The following is a 14,811-nucleotide window of genomic DNA, read 5'->3' on the forward strand; positions in this document are numbered from 1 at the left end:
GTTTGGAACGGAATCTGGAACCCACCAATGCTCAGCAGGTAAGATGCTGAGCTTGTCAATCAGAAAGGTCGGCAGTTTGGCTGTTCAAATCCCTAGTGCCGTATCACGGAGTGAGCTCCCGTTACTTTTCCCAACTTCTGCCAACCTGGCAGTTCGAAAGTATATAAAAATTCAAGTAGAAAAATAGGGACCACCTTTGGTGAGAAGGTAACAGCGTTCCATGCGCCTTCAGCATTTAGTCATGCCAGCCACATGACCACGGAGACATCTTTGGACAATGCTGGCTCTTCGGCTTTGAAACAGAGATGAGCACCACTCCCTAGAATCGAAAACAACTAGCACATATCTGCGAGGGAACCTTTACCTTACCTTTACCTCATGGACTAATCAATAAACTTAACTCTAAATATCTTGAAATCTCAGCCAAGCATAACAATTCTCTGCTATTCACTAAGGCCAGCATTCCATCTGAATCTGGAAGATATATTGCGGCTGCTTTAAGAGGCACACTGAGATCCATTAAAGAAACAGTTAGGTTTCTTTACAGTCTGTGACCATAATACAGATTTGATTTGATTCGATCATTTAAAGCAATACCATCTTTCTCTTTTTCCAGTTCATATGGAAAGCTCAAAAAAGGTCTAGTTAGTTAATGAGATCTTACCTTTTACTTCAAAGATATAAGGCATTGAAAGCATACACAACGTTAATTAGACCTTTTAATGGCTTAAGAAAATATGCCCTTCCATGTCCCAAAGGTGCTTTTTCAAGGGGCAACTGGACTTTCTTGGTTTTCTTTGAAGATGTTTAGCTTCTCATCGAAGAAGCTTCTTCAGCTCTCTTGGATGAGAAGCGAAATGTCTTCAAAGAAAAAACAGGAAATCCAGTTGCCTTTTGAAAAATCATCTTTGGGACAACCCTGACCTGGATGACTGAGAATCTCCATAGACATGTCCTCCCACGATTATGACATTTAAAATATCAGGCCAAAAGCAGCCCACCCATCTAGATTTGTAGGCAAGGTTTATGAATGGCATACTAAAGAATACAATGATCCACTACAACCGTATGGAAATCTCACATTCATTCATTTTGGTTAAAAGATTCGTGCCTTTAATTATATTCAGGACCGAATCCTAAAGCAAACAATGCATTCCTGCCCTGTTTTATAAACTCTGCCTTGTTAAATATGTCATTAAAATGTACTTATCAGTCAAAGGACAATACAAAAGGGCATGTTCTGTGCTCTCAGCTGAAATATTTGCAGGGTCTCTCTTTTTTTTGAAAGAGTTACTCAGGCTTTTACAAACACTTTCCAAAAGCTAAATAATGATAAACTACAGACTGTAAAAACAATGTCTATTGCTAGTCTTCTTTGCAACTGGGGCAAGAGAAAATATTTCCCCGCCAGAATTTGACAGCAGATTTCAGGCTGTGGGGTCCTTGGTTGCTTTGTGAGCTTGGTCGTTTCCTAGCAGATGTTTCATTACCAAACTAGGTACCATCATCAGGGTACTGTTAAAACATCTGCAAGGAAACAAGCAAGCTCAGAAACGCTTCCAAGGCAAGGATGAAATGCTACTGGTTCAGGCCAGTTCGCCTGAACCAGTAGTAAAAATGCTACAGGTTCACCCAAACCGGTAGTAAAATAAATGAAACTGGTTCGGGTGAACCAGTTTTCCCGACGATCAGTTGTGACGCACGTTTTATATTAGTTAGAAAGCAGGATTTCCTGCTTTCTAGCTAATATAAATTGCATGGAACAGCAGATTGTCCCTCTCCCCCTGCTGTTTGCTTACCTTACCCTTTTGATGCTCTGCACATGCGCAGGAGGTACTGGGCGGAGGTGGCATGTGCAGGGGAAGTGAGCGTGCACACTAAAGTGCTCTCATTGCTACCGAACCGGTAGCAAAGGTAAATGCATTTTACCCCTGTTCCAAGAAGTCCTCACTCTGGTTTTTGTCATGCATTTTAGCCTAACAATCCTTCTTCAAAGTAAAACTCACCTGGATATAGTATATGTTCAGTGTCCTCATTAACTTCCCAACAATGTCATTTTCAGTGCAATGTTCTGCAGTTAAATTAATCTGAAGAATGACGATTCTCTCATGGAAATAGAGTTTCATTATTGAAAAGGATTTGAATGTAGGTCTTCTTATTTTAAAAGCCAGAGATAGGGGTTGATGCACAATTTGTTTTATAGATAGAATGCAACCATTACTATAGTCAGGAGGAATGGAAGCCCACCTAATTCATACCTGGAGTTCAATTTGGACATCTTCTCAATGCATCCTGCTGAGTTTACCACCAAATCCAAGGTTCCAATAGACTCAACAGATGGCATCTTCTAGTTTAATGTTCCTCAACCTTAGCAACTTTGAGACATGTGGATGAATTCTCTTCTATAGATTTGGGGGTCCCACATGACCTTTTTTGTGAGTAGTGACATGAAAGTACTTACTTATGCAGAAAGACAATTTCTACGTTGACATCATCCCTGTCCTTGTGTAGGAAGTCCTTCAAGAAATTGGACACACTTTCCAACGTGATGTGGCCACAGACAACAATGTGCCTGGGACAGAAAAAAGGAAACAGTTAAGTCTGCTGTAAAGATGGCCAGGAAGAACAAGAGCAAATTAATTGAAAGGTTCATGATTTTTGCTTGTAAGAAAATAATAATGAAATAAAAAAGGAAATAAGCATTAATCTGGTGACGGTCTCCAGTTTATTCTTGAAAAGAGAAATGTAAATACACATATTACATGGTCTTAGATGAATATCATTTAATTCAATACATTGTAATTATAGTCACATAAATAAACCAGAAGCACATTGCCTAGCATGCTTCAGATGCTGCATTTCCAGCAGCATTATATGTTGTAAGGGGCAGGACAGTAGCTCAGCGGTTAAGGTACTGAACTTGTCAGCTGGAAAGCTATCAGCTCAGGTTTGATACCTGAGCTCCATATGACAAGGGTGAGCTCCCACCATCACTCCAGCTCCATGGCATGTTGGCCCCATGATTGTGGAAATGTCTTTGAACAGTGCTGGCTCAATGGCCTTGAAATACAGATGAACACTGTCCCTATAGTTGGAAATGACTAGAGTATTAAAATCCACAGGAATTACTTTATATATTGTGAGAAAAACTGCTAAGTTTATAGTTAAGGCAGTTCAGCTAAGAACTCATGACAGTGAACAGTGTGTGTGTGTGTGTGTGTGTGTGTGTGTGTGTGTGTGTGTGTGTGTGTACGTACATACACATACATACACACCAGGGGTAAAATTCAGCAGGTTCTGACAGGTTCTGGAGAACCGGTAGTGGAAATTTCGAGTAGTTTGGAGAACTGGCAATTACCATCTCTGGCTGGCCCCAGAGTGGGGTGGGCATGGAGATTTTGCAGTATCCTTCCCCTGCCACGCCCACCAAGCCATGCCCACAGAACCAGTAGTAATATTTTTAAAATTTCACCACTGATATATACGTGTATATATGAATACACATACATGTGTGTGTTTGTGTGGTTATTATGTGTATGTACATGTACATGTACATAAACATAAATATACATACATATAAATAAAGGTGATGTATTTATCCAAATGCTTGATTACAATACAGGTATTTATTTCTGTATTCTGTTTGACCAATTTTACCCTAGAATTACATCCTGTATTTTACTTTTATTTTCTTTGATATGGTCATAAGACTAATCAATTAATAAATTACCCCTATTACAGCATCCTTAGCCATTATGGTCCATTGCAAATTCCAGTTAGATGATTAGTCATAACACCATTCAACATTTTAAGGCTAGCTTCCTATAACAGTGGAAATAGCAATAGCAATACCACTTACATGCTGTTTGAAAGTGCTTTAGAGCCCTCTCTAAGCAGTTTAACAGAGTCAGCCTGATGCCCCCAATAATCTGGGTCCAAAGGCTGTGTCAACCTTGAGCTGGTCAGGATTGAACTGCTAGCAGTTGGCAGAATTAGCCTGTACTACTGCATTCTAATCAGAATGCCACCACGGCTCTTCATGTTAACTTTTTAATCATTACTTAAGCAAACCAGGATTGAAAACAACATTCATCAGGGAAGCAAAACAGCAGAACAAAATTTGTAGTCATCACTTCATTCCTAATTTAGGTACGTGCATCAACTCACAATATTCTTACAAGGAGGGATGTATCTGGATTGATCAGAATGTTATATCTGCCCTCCCCCCATGTATTTATATGACATTTGATGTCAATAATTTGGATCACCTGACTCTATTCAGCTAATTTTGACCTAAGAGAGAGACTGTTGTGAACTCATTATGCTGAAAAGCTTGCACCACATTGTAAGTTTTTATCCATCCTGCCACTCTTGATTCTATTATCATTGATGATGGACAGGCAAATCCATGACTCTAGAGAAAGGTATGCAACAGAAATCAACCCATTAAAATACTTTAGTCAGATAACTCTCTCTCTCCCTCTCCCTCTCCATCTCTCTCATGCACACACAATATTATGTTATTTGAAACATGCCTTTTGCAATTTAAGGTACTCTCTATGAACATGCCAACCACATTTACATCTTTGCATCTTTTCTCAGAGGAAATAAACAGAATAACTGAGTTGGAAGCGACCTTGGAGGTCTTCTAGTCCAACCCCTTGCTCAACCAGGAGACCTATATAATATTTCTGACAAATGGCTGTCCAATCTCTTCTTAAAAACCTCTGGTGGAGCATCTACAACTTCTGGAGGCAAGCTGTTCCCACTGATTAATTGTTCTGTCAGAAAATGTCTCCTTATTTTTAGGTTGCTTCTCTCCTTGATTAGTTTCCACCCATTGCTTCTTGTTCTACCCTCAGGTGCTTTGGAGAATAGATTGATTCCCTTTTCTTTGTGGCAGCCCCTGAGACAATGGAACACTGCTATCATGTCTCCTCTAGTCCTTCTTTTCATTAACTAGACATACCCAATTCCTGCAACCAATCTTTGTATGTTTTAGCCTCCAAGCCTCTAATCTTCTTTGTTGCTCTTCTCTGCACTCTTTCCAGAGTCTCAACCTCTTTTTTTATATTGTGGTGACCAAAACTGGATGTAGCATATTGCAGACGTAGTTTTACCAAGGCATTATAAAGGTCTGTTTCTAACATTGTTTGCCTATAATGGTTGGGACTATAAAAGGAGATAATTTAAGGTGAGGGTGTCAACTGGAGGCCCGAGGGCTGGATCCAACCCGTAGGGTGCTTAGATCTGGCTTGCAGGGCATGCCTGGAAACAGCAAAGGACCAGCCTGCAGTGTCTGTGCCAGTGAAAATAGAGCTTGTGAGGGCCACAGGTAGCTCTCCTGAGGTCTATTTTCACTGGCAGAGGGTTGCAGGAGACCATCGCAGCTGAAAATGGAGCTCGTGAGCTCATTTTTTGCTGGCAGAGCGCTCGGGCCGCCACAGGTGCCCCAACACAAGTGACATCAAGCTGGCCACACTCACCCTGGCCATGCCCACTCAGCCCCCACCCCCCCTGAGGTTGAACACAACCCTGATGAGGCCCTCAATGAAATTGAATTTGACACTCCTGATCTAAGGCTGTCACAAAAATCCTGTAACACAGAATGAGCTCTACCCACTAAAGTTTGGTGTTGTGGGTAAGTCATATTGCAAAACTGGAGAAGACCAATTAATAATGGCTGCCATGGGTCCCTTAAATATCTGCAAAGCTTAGGACCCTTAAAGAAGCAAGAAAAAAAATCCCAACTTGACCCTGTTCATTCCTGGATGCTCTGGGAACTGCAAAAGGGATATTTATGTTTCAACACACAGTTCCTTGGCCAGATTTTTTTTTTCTTTTGCATTCCTGTCCCTTTTTCTGTTGAACAGCTAGACTGCAGTTTTTCTTCCAGTAACTGCTTGTCGATTGCTTCAGTGCTTGCTTCCAAGCCATTTCCTGTTCCACAATTTCTCCAAATCTTTTAGCAGCTTAAGGAGAGAGGGGGAAAAAATGTAAAGGAAGCTTTTGCATGAATATCCCTGAGCTGATTTATCTGAAATCTGGAAATCCTTATCCCCACAGGGAAAACTTTGCCTTCAACTTTCTTTCAATTTTGCCAAGAATGAAAAAATAATAATAACTGATCAACCATATGTTTGAATGCATCTAGTATAAAAAACCACTTGCACCTAATTTGTCAAGAAAAACTTATCCCCCTGCTGTTCCTTCAAATGTCAGCAATTTGTCCTCTCTCTCCCTATCTCTGTCTCTCTCTCTCTCACACACACACACATATGACTTTTGGACAGTGATAAAAATCATTACGAGAATAGTTGATCTGAACTGAGATCATAGGTGTAGAAAGTTAGCTTCCACCCCTCTCCTAGAAGAATGAAATATTTTGAGAAATATTAAAAAGGCAGAATATTATATTTCCCTAAAGGGAGAAATGGAGAAACATGTTCTTGGAAAGCAGCCCCCACCTTTCTTAATAGCACCCAGCAGATATTTTGTGCCCATGAGAAAGATTGGGACAGCCTATCTACAAAACAAAAGACCTCCAGTTCCAGGGTAATGGGATTAAGACAAGACCCTTCAGGACCTAGTAAGATTAACCCACCACCATCTAGCAGCAGAGCTCACCACATTGCACAAACTCCTAAGGACATTGCATCACCCTCCAAACTTCAACCAAACTTAGCTCAGACAACCTACAGAGCAAGCTATGACCCCTACAAGAGTCAATAGAATACATGTTCTTGCACAGAAACAGGAAGTTAAAGTGCAAAGCCCAAGATAAGGTATAAATACCCCCCCACTCTCAACTCCATGTGGTCAGCTGCACCAGAATGACAAGCATGTGCTTCTGTTCATCAATAAATGAACCCAATTTCCAATCAGCCAACAGCCTCCATTTTGCATCCAGTGCCTTTCTCCCGAATTGGAATTGGACCTGGGTATTTCTTCCAACAGAGGAAAGAAAATAAACAAAAAATTGATTTCTTGTAAAATAGTCCCAAAATGCACTTAAAGCATTGAGGATCTCCAGTGATGGACCATCCTCAACCTCTGAAGGCAAGGTGTTCCAGAGATAAATTGTCCTCACTGTTAGGAAGTTTCTCCTTAGTTCTAGGTTGCTTCTCTCCTTGATTGGTTTCCATCCATTTTTTTTCTTGTCCTGCCCACTGGTGCTTTGGAAAATGAATGGATCCTCTCTTCTTTGTGGCAGCCCCTCAAATACTGGAAGACTGCTATCATGTTGCCCCCAGTCCTTTCTTTCTCTAGACCGGCCATAAACAAATCCTACAACCGTTCTTCATATGTTTTTGTCTCCAGGCCTTTGATCATCTTAGTTGCTCTTCTTTTGCACTTTTTCCAGTCTCAACAGTTTTTTTTTAACGTGGTGACCAAAACTCTTTTACTTAACAACTGTGACAAAAAGGTCATAAAACAGAATAAAACTTTCTGAACAACTGTCTTGCTCAGCAATGATTCAACTGTGGCTATAAGTTGAGAACGACACTATAGAGCACTGCAAACCAAGACAACTAGACACAAGAACAGTTTTTTTTCCTGAACGCCATCACTCTGCTAAACAAATAATTCCCACACCACTGTCAAACTATTCACTAAGTCTGCATCACTATTACTATTAGTCTTCTCATTGTTCCTATCACCCATCTCCTCCCACTTATGACTGCAGCACTGTAACTTTGTTGCTTGTATCCTTACAATTTATATTGATATTGATATTGTTTCCTGATTGCTTCTTTCTAGCCTATGACTATCATTAAGTGTTGTACCTTATGATTCTTGACAAATGTATATTGTCTTTTTATGTACACTGAGAGCATCTGCACCAAAGACAAATTCCTTGTGTGTTCACTCACACTTGGCCAATAAAGAATTCTATTCTATTCTGTAATTCTATTCTATTCTGTAATTCTATTCTATTCTATTCTGAAATTCTATTCTATTCTGTAATTCTATTCTATTCTGTAATTCTATTCTATAATTCTGTTCTATTCTATTCTATAATTCTGTTCTATTCTATTCTGTAATTCTATTCTATTCTAACTACCTGTATTGCACTGTTCTAATTGGCATGAAGTATTCTTTCCTTGCTTCTCCAGGTTTCTCATCAGTTATGAAGTCACCACGGCTCAGAAAAAGAGCTTACGAAGTTTTCTCATCCATCATGAAGAAAGCGGTCACTTCTCCAAGAGCCACCTGCATTTATCCATAGTCACCAGAGCAGAAGGGAGGAATGTGGCTGATGTTCAATGATGCCAAGCTGTTCAGCGTTCTCATCTTAGGGAAGGTTGAAAAGCATCCAATTTGGGGGTGCCATGTTGCCTTTCTTGAGCTGGCAGCTGAGATGACAGCAGGTGGCCCATCATAAGCAAAGCACTTTCTAAGGTAACATTTAGACCATCCAGGTCACTCATACGCCGTAATTGTCCTGAATGTGTTACAATAAATGATGGTGGGAGAAATTGTTGTCTGGAAGCAATAAGAGATAGCAAGCAAGCAATCACCGCTCCCGTAATTTACCTCGGGGACCCATTATGAGTGTCTGCCCTTGTTTCATAATTTGGTGCTTGACTACGGATGTGAAAAATAATTGTAGAGGCTTTGTTGGTGGAAAGATAATGATGCAGAACAATGGCTAAATCAATAACAAGCACAAAGATATGATTAAACGCTCAAACCAACATGGTTTTATTTGCAGCGGCATCATTTGCAACTATGAAACAGCCCGACGATAGGAAGACAGCACGTCTGAGCTAATATTAGTCCCTCCAATGGACCAGAAATATCTTATCAAGTATGTAGATCTCTTTAGAAATCATTGTAATGCTTCTCTGGGTGCGCATAAATCCAGAGGTTTTTATTGCTAATTTTCAAAAGAAGTGTGGTCAACCAATTTCCACCCACGTGGAGGTTGTGGCAAAGGGCACAAAAGAACTGAGTATATGCATGAGGAAGGAAAAGGCAGTAGATTTTAAGAATCCCCCCCAAAAAAGGAGGGGGTCAGGGAATGAAGGAAGAAAAGATGGAGATATGGCAGAAATGGAGCAGAAACATGAGCGGTACAAATGGGATTTAAGAAAACAGTATATTAGCAGGCTAGTAGACAATAGCAATAGCACTTAGACTTACATTCCACTTCACAGTGCTTTACAGCCCTCTCAAAGCAGTTTACAGAGTCAGCCTAGTGCCCCCAATAATCTGGGTCCTCATTTGACCAACCTTGGAAGGATGGAACCCTGAGTCAATAGCAATAGCACTTAGATTTAGACCACACTTCTTCCGAAAGTTAGTAATAAAAACCTCTGGATTTATATACCACTTCACAGTGCTTTACAGCCCTCTCTAAGTGACAATCAAGCATATTGCTGCCAACATTCAGAGTCTTCATTTTACCAGAATGAAGGATGGAAGGCTGAATTAAACTTGAGCTGGTGAGACTCAAACTGCCGAACTGCTGGCAGTCAGCAGAAGTCGCTTGAACTACTTGCATTCTAACCTCTGTGCCACCCATCTCTAAGGATGGCAAATGGGAATAGATAATATGAAGTAATAGAACTGCTTTATATTGCACTGATTAGACCACACTTGGAATACTGCTTCCAGTTCTGGTCCCCATGATACAAAAAAAAATAAAAATGATGATGATGATGAAACTCTAGAAAGACTGCAGAGAAGACCAACAAAAATGATTAGGGGGCTGGAGGCTAAATCGTAAGATGAATGTTTGCAGAAACTGGGTAAGGTAATGGTAAAGGTGTGTGCTTCTCGTTTCTGGCTCTAGGGACTCTAGAGGTGGTGCTCATCTCCGTTTCAAAGCCGAAAAGCCAGCGCTTTTCGGTTTCAATTCCGTATCGAAGGTGCACAGAACGCTGTTACCTTCCCACCAAAGGTGGTTCCTATTTTTTCTACTTGCATTTTTAACATGCTTTTGAACTGCTAGGTTGGCAGAAGCTGGGACAAGTAATGGGAGTTCACTCCATTATGCGGCGGTAGGGATTCGAACTGCTGAATTGTTGACCTTTCTGATCGACAAGCTTAGCATCTTAGCCACTGAGCCACTTAGTCCCCTCAGAAACTGGGTATGCCTAGTCTAATAAAGAGAACTAAGAGTGACATGATAGCTGTCTTCTACTACTTGAGGGGCTGTCACAAAGAAGAGGGAATCAACTAAATCATAAGATGAAGGTTAAAGGAGCTAGGTATATCTAGCCTAATGAAGAACTCTCTTAGTAGTCTTCCAGTACTTGAGGGGTTGTCACAAAGAATTCAATTTATTCTCCAAAGCACCTGAAGGTAGGATGAGAAGTAATGGCTAGAAGGAAGATCATTAATGAGAGACCCAACCTAGAACCTAGGATAAATTTTCTGACAGTAAAAACAATGAATCAGTGAAACACCTTGCCTCCTAGAGCTGTGGGTGCTCCATCACTGCAAGTTTTCAAGAGGAGAATGGACAGTCATTTGTCCAGAATGGTATATGATCTCCTCCTTGAACAGAGAGTTGGACTAGAAGCAGGGGTGGGATTCAGCCTGTTCAGGTGAACTGGTTTGCTTCAACGATCAGGTGCCCACCCCCACCCGAGCTTTACTTACCTATATTCCATCAGCCGATTTGCATGGCAGAGTGGATTGCCATGCCTCAGCTATGTTACTCCCCAGAAGTAACGTGAAAGGTTTTGTTAAAACTGCGCAAGTGTGTGGAGCTTATGCACATTTGCAAAGCACACAATCACCGAACCGGTTGTTAAACCAGCGAGATTCCACCATTGACTAGAAGACCTCCAAGATTCCTGACAATACCATTATTCTGTCAGTGATGGCAAATCTTTTTAGCACTCAGTGCACACTCATCAGGAACACAACTCAGAAGGAGGCATGCTCACACCAGGAAATGAACTTCCAGCATGCACATTTCTGGTTTCTGGGTGCGCACTTCTGGTTTCCGGAAGACCAGCTCTTCAGTTTCTGGCACTACCGCATGTGTGAAGGCCAGCTGATCATCACAGGTGCATGAACGCTAGAAACGCCAAAGAAGAACGGCGAGGCCATGCATGCCAGGCGACATGCCTCTGTGTACCACTTTGGGCATGCATGTCATAGGTTCGCCATCACAGTTCTATTTTCTAAAAAGGTTGTATATATGTATTCTACTCTGAAGCTATTTCTGCTTTTTTGGGTGAGGCAACACCTAGAAAAGCATCCATTTTGTAGTGCTGCATATCACTTTCCCACTGAGCCAGAAGCCCTCCCTGGTTGTTTTTCCAAGCTGAGGAAGAAAACCCAGCAAAACCCCAAGATTTATCTTCAAAACCAGCACAATCTGCCCATAAGATGCTGTCACCATCACACAAGCTATTTGTTTGCAATGTTCTGCTCTACTGCCAACAGAAAAATGGCGAAGAGATTAGTCCTGCAGTTTGGAGAACAAATGTCTCTTGTTCTCCATCTGTCACTTGGAAAAATTCAAGGTTGGGTCCAGAAGGTCAATCTTGCCATTAAGTAGAAACCTACTTGCCGGATTGAGTCAATTCCACATACTAATAGATGCTTTCTGCCTTGTTTTGTCATCAACAACATATCTCCTCGCTCATTGTAGATGGTCTGTGTAATCATCCCATATTTGCTCGGTTTCTTTCACTGTTTTATGTGGTTCAGTCAAAAATTGAACATCCGGAATGTTCTTCTCACTTAATATCAAACATGGCATTGATTAATCCTACTTGTCAGTTTTCCTATAACCTTGTAAACATCACTTTTTTCCCCCAATTCAAAGTGCAGTGTTCAATCCTTCTTCTGTAGGTGAAGCTAAAATGAAGTTGCTTGACCATTGGAGGCAAACTCAACAAAGAAGCAACTCTAAGTTTTCTGTCATGACATGATTTATGCCTCAACTTTTAATCCTAACTCCCAATTTAAACCCTTGAAAAAACTGTCAAGATGACAACAATTTAAAAATATGGGGATTTTAAGAAGTAGCTAAAAAGAGAGGGAAATGCTTTTGGCTCAAAAATTGAGCAACAAAGAGCTTTCAAAAGCTCTGCAACACATTTCAATCATCTTTAGTAATCATTTATTAATTACATTTATGACTTTTTATTGTCTGCATTAATACGATTTTGGATAAAAGTAGTGAATATGGATGTTAAAAATGAGGTACTCTTTAAGACAGTCTGCCTGCCTCTATCTATCTATCTATCTATCTATCTATCTATCTATCTATCTATCTATCTATCTATCTCTGTATTATCTATCTATCTATCTATTTATCTACCTACCTACCTGCCTACCTACCTACCTACCTACCTATCATCCCCAATCATTATTCTCTTTTTAAAATATGCTTTGAAATGTTTTTTTTTACCTCTGGTTAAGATAATAAGATTTAGGTTATTCTTATTTGGGTTTTTGTTTTGCAATAATGGAAAAACAATAAGAAAAAAAATGATAGCTAAGGAAATTTAAAATAAAAATAAATTTAAAAGCATTAATTTGCATTTAAAACTGAGATGCAATGGGGGCTTTTTCGCATTGTTTCCAAAATAACCCAAAGGGGTTTTGCAATTAGGTGTGACAGACATGCCATGCTTCAAAATATTTTGCTCCTTGCTGAAATCCAATTTATTTCAAATGGCGGAGAGACATTCTGAGAAGAATCTGGAAGTTTGGTGGGAAAGCTCCAATCAGTTAAGGCTTTGCTTGACTTTAAGTAATTCAGAGCTCTTGCAACACTCGCCTTTGTAAAGCTGGGTGTTGAAAAATGGTTTAGCATCCATCATAACTTATGTACGAATTTGGCAAGCCCCTTTTATGAGAATGGTTCATGCAAGAGTTGCACTTGGCATCAAACTGAAATTTTTGAATGCTGATCAAGAATATGACCTTTGTCCTTCTTGGGCAATCTAATCTCTTCTAGATAAATTAGATTTCATCAATTCCAATCAGTATTTTTTTTAAAAAAAATGACTGGGAGTTGTAATTAAAAAAAAAAAAGATTACAACCCTTTTTGTCTGGGGCAATTTGTCCTTTCGCAATTAGGACAGGGTGTTTTTTTTTTTTGGGCCAACGTTTAAGAAAACAGAGAAGACAGCAAGCATCAAAGGCAGAAGGTGCTACTTCACTGGAGATCACTATTTATGTTATATAAGTACCTTAAAAAATACCATATATAAAGAGCCGGATGCCCTTTCTCAAGCTATGCAAAGCTCAAAGCAGATATTTTCTTTGCACACAGTTAGAGAAATATCTACTGCTACCTAGGATTGAACTCACATGTTCCTGATTGTGAAGATAGAACTCCACCTCTAGGCCACCACACCACTCTCTAGCCAGCACAACCTTAATGTGTATATTATCATGGGGGCTCCATGCTGTTATAGGTCATTGTGTAAAGCTAGGCAGGTAATGTCCAAATAGTAAAACGTTTTCAAGTACGGTAATAAATTGCTCCTAAAGGGGGAAGGGATTATTCAGTATTAAATACAATGTTCATGTGGAATCAGATCAGGGTAAAATCCAGTGGGTTCTGACAGGTTCTGGAGAACCGGTAGCGGACATTTTGAGGAGTCCAGAGAATTGGCAAATGCCACCTCTGGCTGGCCCCAGAGTGGGGTGGGAATGGAGATTTTGCAGTATTCTTCCCCTGCCACATCCGCCAAGCCACACCACCAAGCCATGTCCTGTAGTAAAAAAATTCACCACTGAATGAGATGCTGTGTTTCTGTGTATGTGTGTATGAGGGGGGGGGGAGCAACAATCACAGGAAGAAGATCAAGCAGAGGAAGTGCCATGGCACTGGAATGTACCATCTGCAGATAGGTAAGGGGGAAGAAATTGGGAAATTCTGCAAATAGATGGAAAGGTGGATTCAAATACCAGATGTGAGGCACTGATCACAGCAGCACAAGAACAGCCACTAAGTGCCACATCCAAAGAAGGAAGGGTCTACCACACTAGACAGGGTCCAAGGTGCAGATTATGCAAAGACGCCTCAGAGACAATCCAATGTAGTCTCATCATGAAGTTACTGAAGCTGGAAAGATTCAGGTCTACCTTTCAGCCGTGGAAGTGTGACTTTGGGCTAGTTATTCTGTCTCAGCCCTCATGGGGTGCTAACCTGAAGGTGCTAATCTGCGACTGTCTTAGTAGTGCAGTGGTTGGAATGCAGTATTGCAGGCTAACTCTGCTCACTGCCAGCAGTTCAATCCTCACTGGCTCAAGGTTGACTCAGCCTTCCATCCTTCCAAGGTGGGTAAAATGAGGACCCAGATTGCTGGGGGCAAGAGGCTGATTCTGTAAATCGAGGGTGTCAAACTCAAGGCCTGCAGGCCAGATACGGCCTGCAATGTGGTCAAATCTGGCCTTTGGGGCTGTCAATGCCAAGAAGAAAGATCGGGCCAGCGTAGCTACCCGGTACAAAGAGGAAAGATCAGGCCAGTGTGGCTTTGGCATGGTCTACCCAGGGCAAAGAGGAAACATGCCAGCAGTTTTGGGAGTGGCGTCAAGGTGGCCATGCCCACCTAATTGGGTCATGCCCACCCAGTTGGCCATGCTCACCCATCCCCCTGAGGTCAACTACAGCCCTGGTGCGGCCCTCAATGAAATTGAGTTTAACACACCCGCTGTAAACCAATTAGAGAAGGCTGGAAAACATTGTGAAGTGATATATAAGTCTAAGTCAGTGTTTCTCAACCTTAGCAACTTGAAGATGTCCGGACTTCAACTCCCAGAATTCTGGGAGTTGAAGTCCGGACATCTTCAAGTTGCCAAGGTTGAGAAACACTGGTCTAAGTGCT

The 14,811-nt window shown here is 41.0% G+C and overlaps 1 protein-coding gene across 12 annotated transcripts in view; it reads right to left on the minus strand.

The window, feature by feature from the left end:
• The window catches only part of KCNMA1 (potassium calcium-activated channel subfamily M alpha 1), a 648,117-nt gene that overhangs the window by 230,190 nt on the left and 403,116 nt on the right, over nt 1-14,811 (minus strand). For all 12 annotated transcript variants that reach the window (XM_087702562.1, XM_087702561.1, XM_087702560.1 and 9 more), the window contains one exon: nt 2,462-2,572. In XM_087702562.1, the coding sequence (XP_087558688.1) occupies nt 2,462-2,572 (111 nt within the window). The remainder of the gene's footprint in view (nt 1-2,461; nt 2,573-14,811) is intronic.

The sequence above is a fragment of the Thamnophis sirtalis genome, unplaced genomic scaffold (assembly GCF_051295495.1).
Source record: "Thamnophis sirtalis isolate CommonGarterSnake01/CBP01778 unplaced genomic scaffold, rThaSir2_p1.2 scaffold_15, whole genome shotgun sequence".
Taxonomy (NCBI): domain Eukaryota; kingdom Metazoa; phylum Chordata; class Lepidosauria; order Squamata; family Natricidae; genus Thamnophis; species Thamnophis sirtalis.